At 45.2% G+C, this 16,761-nt stretch overlaps 1 protein-coding gene across 3 annotated transcripts in view; it reads left to right on the forward strand.

The window, feature by feature from the left end:
• Nucleotides 1–16,761, forward strand: part of TSNARE1 (t-SNARE domain containing 1) — a 751,229-nt gene that overhangs the window by 432,697 nt on the left and 301,771 nt on the right. For 2 of the 3 annotated variants that reach the window (XM_074986589.1, XM_074986588.1), the window contains one exon: nucleotides 8,803–8,970. In XM_074986589.1, the coding sequence (XP_074842690.1) occupies nucleotides 8,803–8,970 (168 nt within the window). The remainder of the gene's footprint in view (nucleotides 1–8,802; nucleotides 8,971–16,761) is intronic. The other variant, XM_074986590.1, reaches the window with a different exon arrangement.

The following is a 16,761-nucleotide window of genomic DNA, read 5'->3' on the forward strand; positions in this document are numbered from 1 at the left end:
CGGGGTCTGTGTGCCTATGGCTCCTCAGACCGCGTGCTGTGCAGGCTGAGTGTGTCTGGGAGGGGCCCTTTAAGGGAGCGGCTAGCTGTTGCCCCGGAAGCGCTAGTCCACCTGGTGACCCTGTCTGCAGCTGTGCCTGGCATCCCTATTTTGATGTGTGCTACTTGGGCGTGTAGACGTTCCCTCGCTGCGCCTATTTTGATGTTGGGCTGCGCAACGTCGAAGTTGAACATCGACGTTGCCAGCCCTGGAGGACGTGTAGACGCTATTCATCGAAATAGCCTATTTCGATGTCGCCACATTGAAATAGGCTACTTCGATGTAGGCTTCACGTGTAGACGTAGCCATACAGGGTTTGCCATTGGAGTCAGTGGCTCTCATCACCTGTATAACGCAAATTATTCCAGCACCCCAGAGTGCAATGGCTGAGGTGAAGATTTTGTCTGGAAGAGGAGCACAGCTACTGACAGTTTGTATCCATCCATCTATCCAGGTTCAACTTTCCCTATGAAAAGCTTCACATAAAACCTTATTTGGAGAATAAAATCTGATAAAACTCCAGCTTCAGGCAGAAAGATTTTATCTTTCTAAGGAGATTTTATCCAATGGAGAGTATGTGCCGTGGCTACCGTTCGTTGAGTTTTCACATATGCTGAATAGCAAAACAAAATAAACTAAAAATGATCCTTGGTCCTAAAAAAAAATTGTTTTCAAAACTATCCAGCACAGCAGAAGTATTGCACTTTGTCACCCTCCTAACAATATCTTTTCAAGTAGAACGTTTGTTTTAAAGATAAATGCTGACAGAAATCGGCCACAGGCAAATTCCAACAGCAGACCAATTTCAAACACTTCCCATTAAAAATTTATAAAAGAATTCAACGACAATTACATAGGAAATTCAGATAGCATAAAATCTAGCACCATGGTAAATTTCTGACTGAAAAAACACATATCCATAAAGGAAACCAGGAATTTGTTCCTCATTTTAAGACCATCTCCATTGTAGCTTTAACTGTGGAAGAAGAAGAAGAGTCTCTGTTATAAATCTTGTGACAAAACTCCTCCTCTTCCATGGTGTGTTCTGCATTTTTAGGTAGATAACTTGCCTCAGAGGCTCATGGCATTCCTCAGTTTAGACACTTTGGCTGTGTCTACATGGGCACAAATTTTTGAAATAGCCATATTTTGAAAATTACTAATGAGGCGCTGAACTGAATATTCAGTGCTTCATTAGCATTAGGACATTTCTGGCCATGGCGCTTCGAAAGCCCCGCTTTCAAAAGTGTGCAGCTTGGCATGGCTACACGGGGGTCCTTTTCAAAAGGACCCGCCCTTTCAAAATCGCCTTATTCCGATCAGTGATTGGGATAAGGGGATTTCGAAAGGTGCGGGGTTCTTTCAAAAAGGCCCACCATGTAGCCGCGCACTTTCGCAGCCCCATGGCCGGAAGCATCCTAATGCTAATGAGGCACTGAATATTCAATTCAGCGCCTCATTAGTAATCTTCAAAATGGCCATTAGCATGGCTGTTTCAAAGATTTGTGCCCGTGTCGACACACCCTTTCTGTAGGGCATCAGCTTGCCATTTGTTGAGCCACTTTCATCATCAGCCAGCATGGGGAAAAGCGAGGAGACCAAACGCCATAGTCTTTGTTGCCTCCGAAGTGAGGACAGGGCAGGACAGACATCTTCACCAAAATCCTTCTCCTGTGCTGGGTAGGGAACTGAGTGGAATCCAGGACCACCCTCTACACCAGGTTCCAGCCCAGGGTTCCTCTGGGTATGTCTGTACTACGGAGTTTTCTGGAGTTATTATTCTGAAATAAACTATTCCAGAATAATGTGTCCACATTATAGGGGAGCTCCGGAATAAGCAAAATGTATTTCAAAATTGCATGTCCACACAGAATAGAGTCTATTTCAGATTAAGGCCTCTGGAAGCACATAAATGATAGGCACTTGCAACCAGTGTTCTCTGTCTATACAGCAGCATTATTTCAGAATAAGCTATTATGGAATAACTTAGTCTGATACAGCCCCATTCCAAAATAGGCACTATTCCTTGTACAATGAGGTTTAGAGAATTCAAAATAAGCTGTCTGCTATTCTGAAATTGTTTCAAAATAAAATTGAAAATTTTAAAAATTCAAAATTGTTTTTTTCTTGGTAGACACTTGGAAAGTTATTTCAGAATACAGTCATATATTCTAAATTACCTTTGTTGTATAGACATATCCTGTGGTAGCATTTGCTTGCAATGTCTCCAGTATCAGCTATGTTATAGTTATACTTCCCCACTGTCCTCCCCAGCACATTTCTTATCTGGAGGATCTTTCTCCTGGTACCGGCTCATGCTTGTCTCTCCAGACCTTCCACAGAGCCGAGCCGAGCCGAGCCGAGCCGAGCCGAGCCGAGCCTTGCCTTGCCTTGCCTTGCCTTGCCTTGCCTTGCCTTCCCTCCCCCAGCTCCTCAAGTCCAGTGAGCCAGCGGAAAGGGAGCCCTTTTTAACTAGTCTCAACTGGTTCTTCATTGTGTCCAGGTGTTCTAATTACTCTGAGTCACTTGATTCTGCAAATCTCCTAATTGTCTCCAGGTGTTTTGATTGGCCTGATTGCCCTGATAAATTTTGGCAAATTCCCTCTGGTTCTGAATTAGCCCTTGTTAGATTATCCTGAGAACTTGGATTTATTCAATCTAGGGCTAATATACTCCCTTCTACCCATCTCCTGTAGCTCTCTGGCTTGATCCTTTCACACTGTGTTGACTTAAACATAGCATTTGAAAATACAGTAGCAAACAGAATTTATAATGTGAAGGACACACAAGTAAAACTGAATTAGAATATAATTTACAATCCAAAGTATTAAGTTGAATTACATTTCTGTACTGTTTGTAGATTGTTATTTAAATCAAAGTCATTGTTAGCTATGAGTTTCCACTTGCTGCTGCCTGAAAACAAAGGGCTTGTTTATGAGGGTCACATACGACATCAAAATACTCAACAGAGCATGGATCACAGCAGCCAGCCATCACATCTCTGTGGAGACTTAATGCCACTCTAGGTTTGTGTCTTGCAGGAATTTTTAGCAGGCCCACATCCTATAATACAGGGGTATCTGTCATTCATGTACCTTGTTTGATGTGAAGAAGTGGGTCTCTCCCATGAAAGCCCATCACCTAAAAAATTATTTTGTTAGTCTTTAAATTGCTACTGGACTGCTTTTTGTTTTGATAGTATATAGACTAGCACGGCTATCTCTCTGTTACTTGTTTGCAAGGTATCCACTAGACAGAATCAAAAGCCATCTTCAGTGATTCTGAAGTTATCTCATGCCATAGGTCTATTTAACAAGAATAACTTGAGCTTGGACCACAATCTCTTTAAACAAATCAATATCCAGTCTTTTTAAGGGGATGGAGGAGGCATATCTGTTGTGGTAGGGGTGAGTTATTGTTTTTATTTACTTGTATTGAAGTAACTTGGAGAGGCACCTGTCAAAAGTGCAGCCCTGTTGTACTGTAAAACTACTTGGGAAGACATGGACCCTGTCCCAAAGGAGCATGCTCGCTACTTTAAGACAAGTCTCAACAAGAAGTGTATGTAACAAATAGGGAGTAGAAGAAGGCAGAACAAAAGTAACAATGAGAGGAACACATGATTATGTAGATTAGCTGTGGGCACAATTTGATGGTACCAAGTCATCTGATGTTTGTTCGACAGGTAGCCCTGTGAAAAAGTGACTGTGGTGACTATGCGCAACTCCCTTAAACATGTGAGACGGGTGTGCTGAGTTGATAAAAGACCTTCATAGCTGCAAGTGTTGCATTAAGGTACTCCAAGATGATTCATTGATTCATTCTAACACATGCCTTACGTGGTGAAGACAGTTTGCCATATGCCTTCAACTGCCTAATGCATCTATTAATGGAGCAATTAAACATCTGCTGTAATATCTTAATGTGATTAAAATATTGTTTGGTAAATCTGAGTTCAGTTTTACACCTTATTTTTGTGATGCATTTCCTTTTGTAACATATGGACTAACAGATATTTTGGAGCATAAGCTTTCATGGGCAAGGACCCGCTTCATCAGAAGCAGGTCTTTGCCCATGAAAGCTTATGCTCCTAAATATGTTAGTCTGTAAGGTTCCACAGGACTTCTTGTTGTTTTTGAAGATACAGACTAACTCGACTACCTCTCTGATACTTTTGTAACATAATCTTCTACTCCAGAAAATAGTTCCCGGGGAAGGAGAGGAAGATATGTATATATAAGACTGTAGGGTGACTAGAAAGGTGGCTAGATGATCAGGCCCAGTGGGTAGTGATCAACAGCTCAGTGTCTGGTTGGCAGTTGGTTTCAAGTGGAGTGCCTCAAGGATCAGTCCTAGTGCTGGTATCATTCAACATCTTTATTAATGATCTGAATGACAGGATCAGTTGTGCCCTCAGCAAATTTGTGCATGAAACTAAGCTCGGAGGAGAGGTAGGTATATCGGAGGGTAGGGTAGGGTCCTGAGTGCCCTAGACAAATTGAAGGACTGGGCCAAAAGAAATCTGATCAGGTTCAACAAGGACAAGTGCAGAGTCTTGCACATGGGACAGAAGAATTCCAAGCACTGTTACAGGGTGGGGACCAACTGAATAAGTAACAGTGCAGCAGGAAAGGACCTCGGAATTACAGTGGCTAATGGCATATTGGGGTGCATTAGGAGGAGCATTTCCAGCAGGTCTAGAGAAGTTATTATTCCCCTTTATTTGGCACTGGAGAGGCCACATGTGGAGTATTGTGTCCAGTTCTGATCCCCCCAGTATAGAAAGCATGTTGATGCATTGAAGAGGGTCCAGTGGAAGGCAACAAAAACGGTTAGAGGGCTGGAGCACATGACTTCCGAGGAGAGGCTGAGGGGTTTGACTTGTTTTGCTCTTCAGCTGAATACTCTGCGTCTGGACTCATCCTCCTTTTCAATGTCAATGTACAAAAACCCGTAGGAGAGCACTTCAATCTCCCAGGCCACACAGTAACAGACTTAAAAGTAGCTATCCTACAGGAAAAAAATTTCAAGACCAGACTCCAAAGAGAAATTGCTGAGCTACAATTCACCTGCAAATTCGACAACCTCAACTCAGGCTTAAACAAAGACTGCGAATGGCTGGCTAAATACAAAAGCAGCTTCCCCTCCCTTGGTGTTCACACGTCCAGATCAACTGCTGGGAGTAAGCCTCACCCGTGCTGACTGAGCTAAACTTGTTATCCCCACCCTTGCTCTGGCTTATTTACACCTGGCCCTGCAGATTTCCATGACCAGCATCTGATGATGTGAGTCTGTGCTCAAGAAAGCTCATGCTCAAAACTTTTCTGTTAGTCTATAAGGTGCCACAGGACCCTTTGTTGCTGTTACAGATCCAGACTAACACGGCTACCTCTCCAATACTTGACCTCCTTTTCAAGGTGACCAGATTCCTTTTTTATTTTGGATTTTAGGACCCAGTCTTGCTCGATGCTGTGTGCCTCCAGGGAGCAGATGAGAGCTCTTGATTTTCATTCATTCCATGGAAATTGAGGGCACTTAGCAACATTCAGAGCCAGGACCACAGCAAAGGAACAAAGTCTTTCTTTCCCAAACATGGCCCCTAAGAAACACTTGTGGCTGAAGTAGCAACTACCAGATCGTCCTCTGGCATCATAATATTGCAAGCAGTTTCACTGCAATTTTAGCTGAACTTTTGATAAACAAAACTGGGAGCCACACCAGTTTGGTGAGACGAACAACTAATATGCTTCTTGTTCGGCCGTTTGTGTAATCCATCAGTTCTCGAACCAGCAATCGGAACCCCAAAGTAGGTTGTGACCAGTGTTTCCCCTTTTTATTCATTCATGAGCAAAATAAATTGTGTTAAGTGTACTCAGGCATGTGTGGATGTTCACCACCAATAGAAACATGCTGCCCCGTGTGGATGTTCTGCTAATCAGTTGTAAGGCACCTGAACTCTCCTGGGCAGCTGCCCAAGCAGTCAGCTTACAAGGAACACTGGTTGTGACCCTGTTTTAATCAGTTTCCCAGGGCTGTCTTAGACTTGCTGCGGTCTGGGACCAAACCACAAGCCCCAGCAGCTGGGTTTGAAGCTGTAGTCCAAGGACTTTAACCCTGGGCAGTGTTATGGCCCAATGCCTGTGTCTAAAGCCCTGGAGCTGCAGCTTTGCTCCATCCTCACCCATGGACATGGGGCTTAGGTGGGCTCAAGTGTTAGGTGTTAGGACCTCCTGGGGTCCTATAGTAATTTTTGGTGTCAGAAGGTTGTTGCAGTTTCTGTTTGAGAATCCATGGTAGGATTGTTGGCAGAATCAGAGTCTTTAATGCTTCCTAAAAACAAACACCTGCTGTGTGAGCAGCATGTGAGTTAACTCGAAAAGCAAACCAGAATGGAACCATGAATTGCCCAAACTGATGAATGCATTCACTTATTGTTGTTCCAGCTCTCCTTCCTACTCCTGACACACAGAAATCTTGTTATAGTGTGTCAAAACAAAAAAGCAGTCAGGTAACACTTTAAAGACTAACAAAATAATTTATTGGGTGAGCTTTTGTGGGACAGAAAAGCACTAAGAAACACTTAGCTCACCTAATAAATTATTTTGTTAGTCTTGAAAGTGCTACTTGACTGCTTTTTTGTTTTGATGGTATATGGACTAGCATGGCTTTCTCTCTGTTACTGTTATAGTCTGGTAACTCATATTAGCTGCGTCTACACGTGCACGCTACTTCGAAGTAGCGGCACCAACTTCGAAATAGCGCCCGTCGCGTCTACACGCGTCGGGCGCTATTTCGAAGTTAACTTCGACGTTAGGCGGCGAGACGTCGAAGTCGCTAACCTCATGAGGAGATAGGAATAGTGCCCTACTTCGACGTTCAACGTCGAAGTAGGGACCGTGTAGACGATCCGCGTCCCGCAACGTCGAAATTGCTGGGTCCTCCATGGCGGCCATCAGCTGGGGGGTTGAGAGATGCTCTCTCTCCAGACCCTGCGGGGCTCTATGGTCACCGTGGGCAACAGCCCTTAGCCCAGGGCTTCTGGCTACTTCTGCGGCAGCTGGGGATCCATGCTGCATGCAGAGGGTCTGCAACCAGTTGTCAGCTCTGTGTATCTTGTGTTGTTTAGTGCAACTGTGTCTGGGAGGGGCCCTTTAAGGGAGCGGCTTGCTGTTGAGTCCGCCCTGTGACCCTGTCTGCAGCTGTGCCTGGCATCCCTATTTCGATGTGTGCTACTTTGACGTGTAGACGTTCCCTCGCTGCGCCTATTTCGATGTTGGGCTGAGCAACGTTGAAGTTGAACATCAACGTCGCTGGCCCTGGAGGACGTGTAGACGTTATTCATCGAAATAGACTATTTCGATGTTGGCTGCACGTGTAGACGTAGCCATACTGTAAATGAGATTATAAAGCTTTCAAGGTAGGGATATTGTACGTGCTTTGGTACAGTTTCTAGTATACTTTAGGGTATTGTAGACATAATAAGTAATAATAAGCCTGTAAATGGGACTAATGTGCTTAAACTTAAATGTGTGCATAAGTGCTTTGCTGGATCATGGCCTTTCTGGGCAAGAAGGAAGGTCTTGAGGCATTTCTCTGGATCTCAGAAGAGCTCAGTTCAATTCCTAGCTCTATTAAGACTTCAGTGTTATCTTGGGTATGTGACTTTACCTCTTCTGTTCCCCATTTTTAGAATAAGGATAATTCTTCTGCTACCCATAATCTAGCTTGTGTATTTGTATTGTTACCTCCTTGGGACAGGGCCTGTATTTCATTATATATATACAACAGCTATCACAACAGAGCTCTGATCTTGGTTTTGGCCTCCAATGGTACTGTAATGTGAATAATAATAAGAACATAAGAACAGCCATACTGGGTCAGACCATAGGCCCATCTAGCCCAGTATCCTGTCTTCTGACAGTGGCCAATGCCAGGTGCCCCAGAGGGAGTGAACAAAGCAGGTAATCATCAAGCGATCCCTCCCCTGTCATCCATTTCCAGCCTCTGACAAACAGAGCCTAGGGACACTATTCCTACCCACCTAAGCTAATCAGTATGGATGGACCTAACCTCCATGTATTTACCTAGTTCTTTTTTGAACGCTGTTAAACTCCTGGTCTCACGACATCCTGTGGCAAGGAGTCCCACAGATAGACTGTGCTCTGTGTGAAGAAACATTTCCTTTTGTTTCTTTTAAACTTGCTAGCTATTAATTTCATTTGATGACCCCTAGTTCTTATGTTATGGAAACAGTCAATAACTTTTCCTTAAGCATTTTCTCCAAACATCATGATTTTATAGACCTCTACCATATGCCCTCTTAGTATCCTCTTTTCTAAGCTGAAAAGTCCCAGTTTTTTTAATCCCTCCTTATATGGCACCTGTTCCAAACCTGTTATGATTTTTGTTCCCCTTTTCTGAACCTTTTCCAATGGCAACTTTTTTTTTGAGTTGAGGTGACCACATCTGAATGCATTATTCACGATGTGGGCATACCATGGATTTATGTAGATGCAATAAGATATACTTTGTCTTATTTTTTGTCTCTTTTTCAACAAGTTGTAACATTGTGTTAGTTTTTTTGACTGCTGCAGCACGTTGAGTGGATAGTGTGTTGTCTTGGCACGGCAGGACAGGAGGGATTTCCATAAATGGTGCTATGTCTAGTGAATAGAGCTGTGTTTTTCATGGTGTGCCTGGTGTGCAAGGCAGTGGCCATGTTGCTCAATCTAACTGTGTTTTACTTCCATTCTCCCATCTTAGCAGAGCCCCAAGACCCCGTTCTCTGACCTGGCTGATGATGAGAAGATTTTTAATGGAGGAGATACCATGTGGCAGAACCAGCATCAGGATCAAGCCCTGCTGTCAGAAATCACAGAAGAGGACTTGGAGGTCATCCGTCAGCGGGAAGAAGCCATACACCAGATTGAGGTCAGTAGCTTTTGCTACCGCCTGGCAGATGGGAGTGGGCATTAGCTGAGCCATACGGTAGATGAACTTAAGAAAGAGAAGAAAATGTTGGGTTTATGACATTCCCAGTAGGTGTTGGGAGTATTGCCAGGTGTATTTTACAGCCGGAACATACAGAGCAAGGAAGAATTACAATTCATAGGGTCTCTGATTAAATCTAAAGGAATTACTGCGTACGATTAAATATCTTTATACATATGTTCTGCCTCATCATCTACAGTGCTATAGTGCCATTGGGCTCAGTGCCAGTGCAGACAGAGCTCTCATGTGGTCAGGGCTAGGTCTGTGTGCATAAAGATCAGAGGATGTGACCAAGCATGTGTGAGACTTGGAGCAGATGCAGTGGCATTCTAAAACGTTATGTTTGGAGAAGATCACACTGTAGGACGTAAAACGGTGACCTTTCTGCTCTTAGCTGGTTGTCACTAGAGCTAATATACCCAAATATGTTACTGTATGTCAGGTAGAACAATTCACCTTTATATATACATCTGCTTCTTGTTTGCTCTGTTTCCATCAGCAGTCAGTGCCTAATGTGGATGATCAAACAAAATAAAATACTGTATCCCTCCTACCTCAATATGCTTTTTTGCTTTTATCTAAGGATATGTATTTGTATTGTAGCAATGGCCAATGAAAGGAATCAAATGACAATCTTACTTTTGTTTTTACTGAAAGGAAGCACAAAGTTTTATAAATATAACATGTCAAACAGTAGCAAACACTTTTTTAAAAAATATGAATGTGTGTCCCATAAACACACTTTTGTTTTTCTTTTAAAAATTGAGTTTGCATGTTGGAAAGGTCAGTTACTTGAATTTAACCAATAATTAAATGAGAACAGAGAATATTTTGAATCATAAACTTAAGCACACTTAAACTGAGGATGAACCTAAAGATAGGGCTCTGGAATGAGTCACAGTATTTGATTAAGAAATATACTTTATCTTCTAATTGGATTGAGATACTTTTATCAGAATGGAGTTGGGTATTAGTGTGGAAAAAAGTGCGATGCAATCAACAGTGATAGAAGAAGATAAATGTTCAAACAGTAGTCCAATACACTGTGCCTTTGATAAGGGAACTTATGCTGGTTTTATACTGAGACAAGAAGTATATATGGTTGGGTGGGAGGCTTATTTTGCGTTAAAGGGGTATATGTCACCTTATGCGCACACAGCCTCTGCTCAAGTCAGTTGAATGCTAGTGGTAGTGACCGAGACACAGAAAGTCATTGAATAATTTTGTTCCAGTGGTGAAACTGCAAAGGTTGTCCTGCATTTTAATATCTGTACCTGTCTGTGGCTGTGAGTTTGACAGCAGTAACCAGTGAAATCTGTCCAGCTGACTGAGTCTCCTGCAGAGCCAACTATGATGTGGTTCATTCACAGCAGTATGTTGCATAAATTAGTACTTAGGGATATTGCTGTTCTTAAGTATACTTAAGTGTTAAATTTATATTGCACTGGTAAAATCATCTTGAGTGTTGTACACAAGTAAACACAAATTAAAATATACCCAGCCCAATGACCTGTATGTTTCACCTGTATGTACTACTATTACAACAACAACAATAGCAATTTGATGATGATGATCCAGGATGGACTCACTCAAATAAGATAAGTTTACAGTGTCTTTAGGGTAGTACCGTCCATGCTTGCAGATGTCTTCACAGCACATATGTAGAGAAGGCAGTCCACAAAATGAAAAGGCACAGCCTCTCATCAACATGGAACTTTTACGCAGAGACCAAGGACAGCTTGGCTGATCACTGCTGACTAGTTGGGAGAGAGTGTATAGACAATCATTCAGAAATGTGTGGTATATGTCCATATTAATTTCACAGGTGAAGTCTAGGCTGTGCAAATAATTTGTACTCCGTTTTCTCCTGTGTCCGTGCTAAAAAGCATGGCTTCCTTTAAAGTTGTGTGGAGCAGGTGGAATATAATAGACTCATAGAAGACTAAGATTGGAACAAGTTATCTAGTCTAACCCCCTCCTCAAAGTTGGACCAGCTGTAATTAAATCATTTCTGTTGGGATTTTGTCAAGTCTGGTCCTTAGAACTTCTAAAGATGGAGATTCCACCACTGTCCTCAGGCACCCATTCCAGTGCTTCACCACACTCCTAATGAAGTTGGTTTTGGTTTGTTTTTTCCCCTAATAATCAAGCTAGACTTTTCCATTGCAACTTGGAACTATTGCTTCTTTTTCTGCCATCTGCTGAAAAGGATGTAGGGGTTAAAACAGATCACAGATTACCAATAATGTAACACTGTTGCATGAAAAGCAAACATTCTGAAATATGTTAACAGGAGTGTTTCAAGTGAGCCACAAGAGAGTGTTTAGATATTTTATTCAGTAATGAAAAGGCCTCGATTGCAGTTGTGGGCCCCAAACTTCAGGAAAAAAGGTGGACAAATTAATAAATATACACATCTTGTACAACTGGAACGGACCTTGGAAGATCAGCATGTCCAGTCCCCTGCCTCTTGGCAGCAGTGAACACCATCCTTCCCCTCCCCCATTCTATTTGCCCCAGATCCTTAAATGGCCGCCTCAAGGATTGAGCTCACAATCCTGGATTTAGCAGGTCAATGTTCAAACCACTGAGTTATCCCACCCTCTCATTCAACCCACACTAAACGTCTCTGTTTTCAGGTAGGATGCCAACACTACCAAATCTGGTACCACCCTTTCAGCGTGGGAATGGCTCTGTAAGTTATCAAAAAGGCCTTTGCCATGGTAACAGGTATACCCCTACCTAGATGACTGGTTTCTTAGTGTGCTGCTAGGTCAGGAAGTAACCTCTGCCATTCTTGCCCTTCAAGCTCTCCTGGCCTCTCTAGGTATTTGCATCAACAAGGAAAAGGCATCAACAAGATCCACTCGGCTGGAGCATGGTTCAGCTCCATCACAGCACAACCCTTTTTTCCAGCAGACCAGTTTGCAACACTTAGAGCCATTATCATCAGCCTGCATCACAGGCCACGCACCAATGGTCCACAGTTGTTTCTTTCTCCTTCGACATATAGTTGCACCAACAGGACACTACACACATCTACACAGACCACATGGAGTCAGCAGAATTGGCTGCCTGACCGAGGGATGTGGGTCTGGAAGTTGTTCCAGAGGGGATGTATGGGGTGTTTACATATCCTTTCCTTCATATGGGAGGCCCCCTCTCCCTTAATTGACTATGAACTGGAGTTCTTTGAGATGTGGTGTTCCTGTTTGTGTTCCACTATGTATTCTCCATCTCCCCTGTTTAGGCCTGGACTACACAGTGGCAGGAAGTACACTGGATATCCTGCGAGCATGAGGGGATGCACAAGGCATATGCAGGATCAACAGACATTGCTCAGAAACACTTCCAGACTTATGTGCAGGGCATGCGTCTGCACCTGTGCATGGAGTACAGATACGGACCGCACATTTCAAAGATGCTACAGTCAGAGATAAGTAATCCCCTCAAATTGCCGAAGGGGAGGTTTAGGGTTAGACATTAGGAAAACTTCATAAAAGGAAGGCCCAGTAAGCAGTGGAACAAATAACCTAGAGAGCCTGAGGACTCTCCATCAGCAGAGGTTTTTAAGAACAAGGTAGATGGATACCTATCAAGAATGGTCTAGATAATAGCCAGCCATGCCTCTGTTCAGCGGCTGGACTAAATGACCAACTGAGGTCCCTTCTAAGCCTATAGTTCTATGATTCTATTTAATATCTAGTTTGTTCAAATGCACCAATTTGCTGAAGTATATTAAAAACTCATAGTCATTAGCAATAGAAACTACCTATTAGCTTGACATGTCTACCCCGGGAGTCACGTCTGGACTGTTCCCTACAGAATATGCTTGAATATATGTCCATTTAATTTTATATCACCTAAACTACAGGGCAGGCACCATTTATTTTGGGAGACTATTTCATGGTCCAGTAGACTTCACTGTTGATGAAATTGTCCTCTCAATTCTTGTTAAATATCCCTTCTTCATTTTCAGCCCTCGACACCTCATAAAACTTGGTTGAACCCTCTACATAATTCTTCTTCTTTTTTGAAATAATGAGTCTTCAAATATTAACAGGCAGTAACTGTCCTGTTCACAAGTCAATATTCCTTGCTCTTCAATCACTTTATTTCTGTGCTCTGTATTCCATCTCATTGTCACAGTTCAGGGCAACTAAACTTGTATTTCCTTCTTGTGGTCTGCCAAGGTCACCAACTCCATTCTCTACGCTCCTCAGCTGTCACCTCTCTTGGATAGAGACACATGCCTCTGTCCCTCCTGACCAGGGTTCTTCCAGACTCTACAGTTCCCAGCCTACACCATGATTGTCCCCAGCAAGCCAGATCTCCTCAGCAGGCCATTGTCTACGCTTTGCTTCATCTCCGAAGGCTATGAACAGCTGTATTTGCCAGCAGACGCAAGTTAACCCCAGCTTTTTATCAGAAAACATATATATTCTAAGATGAACACTATAGAGAAAACAACAGAAATGGTGCACTTTAAAGACTAACAAAATAATTTATTCAGTGATGATCTTTCATGGGACAGACCCACTTGATCTGATGAAGTGGGTCTGTCCCACGAAAACTCATCACCAAATAAATAATTTTGTTAGTCATTAAAGTGCTACATTTCTGTTATTTTGTTTTGACTGAATACAGACTAACATGGCAACCTTTCTGTTACTCTATAGAGAAAACATATTAAAAAACAAGTAACATTCCTAGATTGCTGCTAAAAAAGACATATTGGGGTCATCCAGCAGTCTCATGGGACCTTTTTAATACTTCTATCCATTCCAGAATGGATTTTGGGAGCCCATTGCACAGAATGTCCTGTCCGTTTTCTGGATCAGGGAGAAGTCTCAGAGCTAGATTAAATTCAGGCTATTTATCCAAAAGCTCTTTATTTTTCTGTTGCTCTATGTAGAACCCCGTTTGAGATGGTGTGTGTGAGCAGGTCCACCGATGGAGGGACAAAGTAGATAATTACCCCCAGGCCTGGCAATTCAAAGAGGCCCAGAGCTCTAGTCAATGCCCCTGCCAAAGTAGCGATGGCTGCAGCTCTGGGTCCCTTTGAATTGCCACGACAACACTGGTGAGGAGTGTTATGATCTGGACAGGGCTGGGCACCAAATGCCCTGCACTATGCCCCTTCAAGCCTTGGCTCTGCCCCTTGGAGGGTGTGGAGCCAGGCCCCCTTCCCACCTTGCCCTGGTGCCTGAGGTGTCTGTTGGCACTGTTGTATGTGAAGCTCTCCAGGTATTGGTAGTCCTTTGCAGAATTACAGGTTACATAAATTAGCCTAATTGCCCACCTCGCCATATTTACACAGTGTTCCTGATTTTCTGGAGGAGCTGTGCTTTTCTTTCTCCACAGAACTCACTTCAGTCCCTTGACCACAATGAAACATAATACAGCAAGATCTCCAAGAGATATCATAGGAAACTGCCACATCTGTGACTCTAATTTAAGCATTTTCTTCTGCTGCCTCAGTGTTTGGCATTATATATATGTATAATGCTGGGTTGTGGTCACTCTAAAGCCATATAGAACTGAACTGTAATTTCCCCAGGGCCTGGGCCAGGGGCCACAGAAGTCAGAGACTCCCACTAATTTCAGAGGTCTTTAGATGACACTTGTAAGCTACGTCTACACGTGAAGCCTACATCGAAGTAGCCTATTTCGATGTGGAGACATCGAAATAGGCTATTTCGATGAATAACGTCTACACGTCCTCCAGGGCTGGCAACGTCGATGTTGAACATCGACGTTGCACAGCACCACATCGAAATAGGCGCAGAGGGGGAACGTCTACACGCCAAAGTAGCACACATCAAAATAGGGATGCCAGGCACAGCTGCAGACAGGGTCACAGGGCAGGCTAGCGCTTCCGGGGCAACAGCTAGCCGCTCCCTTAAAGGGCCCCTCCCAGACACACACAGCCTGCACAGAACGCAGTCTGCAGAACCATAGGCACGCACACCTCGAGCGACGCAGTCATGGACCCCCAGCAGCAGCAGCAGCAGCAGCCAGAGGTCCACCCAGCCACCCCTGCAGGAGCAGGGCTCACCCTGCTCCATGCCATGCGGGAGGCAGCTGAGCACCTCCTTGCCACACAGGAGGAGGAGCGGCCCGCAGGGGAGGAGGACTCAACCCCCAACCCTGCAGCACCCCGACCCCGCCCGCTGCCTCACGCGCCACCGGCTGTGGAGCTACCCCACCAGCACCGACTGGTGGTAGCAGCTGGTGCTTGGGTAGTGGGACGACGACCGCTGGCTCAGGAACTTTAGGATCAGCTGGCAGACATTTATGGAGCTATGCCAGTGGCTCAGCCCTGCACTCAGGCACCAGGACACCACCATGCGGCGTGCCCTCCCAGTGGAGAAACGGGTCGGCATCGCTGTCTGGAAGCTGGCCACTCCAGACAGCTACCAATCCGTGGGACAGCAGTTTGGCGTCGGCAAGGCCACCGTCGGGGCTGTCCTCATGGAGGTAAGAGGACCCACGGGGGGAGGGGGGAGAGGCAGCCCTGGCAGGGCAGGGGGACCCTGGCAGGGGAGGGCCACGCACACCCTACTCACCCCTCATTGGTGCTCTCCCATGTACTTCCCGTGCAGGTCGTGCGCGCCATCAATGCCATGCTCCTCCACAGGCTCGTGAGGCTGGAGGACCCAGATGCCACCATCGCGGGCTTTGCCACCCTGGGCTTCCCCAGTTGCTTCGGGGCTCTGGATGGGACTCACATCCCCATCTGTGCCCCGGTGCACAGTGGAGGATGCTACATAAACCGGAAGGGCTACCACTCAGTGGTCCTCCAGGCCTTGGTGGAGAGCTGGGGCCGTTTCCAGGACATTTATGTGGGCTGGCCTGGCAGCACCCACGATGCCTGGGTTTTCCGAAACTCGGGCCTGTGCTGCCAGCTGGAGGCGGGGACCTACATTCCCCAGCGGGAGATCCCTGTGGGGGACACCAGCATGCCCCTCTGCATCATCGCAGATGCGGCATACCCCCTCCGGCCCTGGCTCATGCACCCGTACACGGGCCATCTCTCTGCCAGCCAGGAGCGCTTCAACCAGCGCCTGAACCACACGCGGCAGGTGGTGGAGCGCTCATTTGGCTGTCTCAAAGGGCGCTGGAGATGTCTCCTCACCCGCCTGGATGCGGGCCCCACCAACATCCCCCAGATTGTGGGTGCGTGCAGCGCCCTGCACAATCTGGTGGCGAGCAAGGGGGAGGCCTTCTTTCAGGGCTGGGCTGTGGAGGCCGGCAGGGCCAATGTGCAGCCACCCGCGGCTCCCAGTCGCCAGGTGGACCCCGAAGGGACCCGGGTCCGGGAGGCCCTGTGGGCCCACTTCGATGAGGCCGCGGGGTGAATGCTGGCAGGCCCCCCACTGCCCCCCCCATCCTCCACAACACTCCCTGCCCCTACGCCCACACCACGGAGCACCCAACAGCACACCCCCACACACACTTTTCCTGGACAAATAAAAGCAGACACTTGTTTGTGAAATCAAACTTGTTTACTTTGAACTCTGTTCTAACTAATACTAACTATATACAGGAACTTCTAACTAACTTCAATATGAAAAGTGTATGAATATATTAACAAAAAAAAAACAGGGATAACAAGGAAGGGGAGAACTATTTACATGGGGGGGAAGGATCAGACTGGGCAAACAGGGGGCACAAATAAATAAATACAAATTATATACAACCCAAAGAACAAAACAGTGGGGGGAATAT

This window comes from Carettochelys insculpta, chromosome 2 (assembly GCF_033958435.1).
Source record: "Carettochelys insculpta isolate YL-2023 chromosome 2, ASM3395843v1, whole genome shotgun sequence".
Classification (NCBI taxonomy): Eukaryota; Metazoa; Chordata; order Testudines; family Carettochelyidae; genus Carettochelys; species Carettochelys insculpta.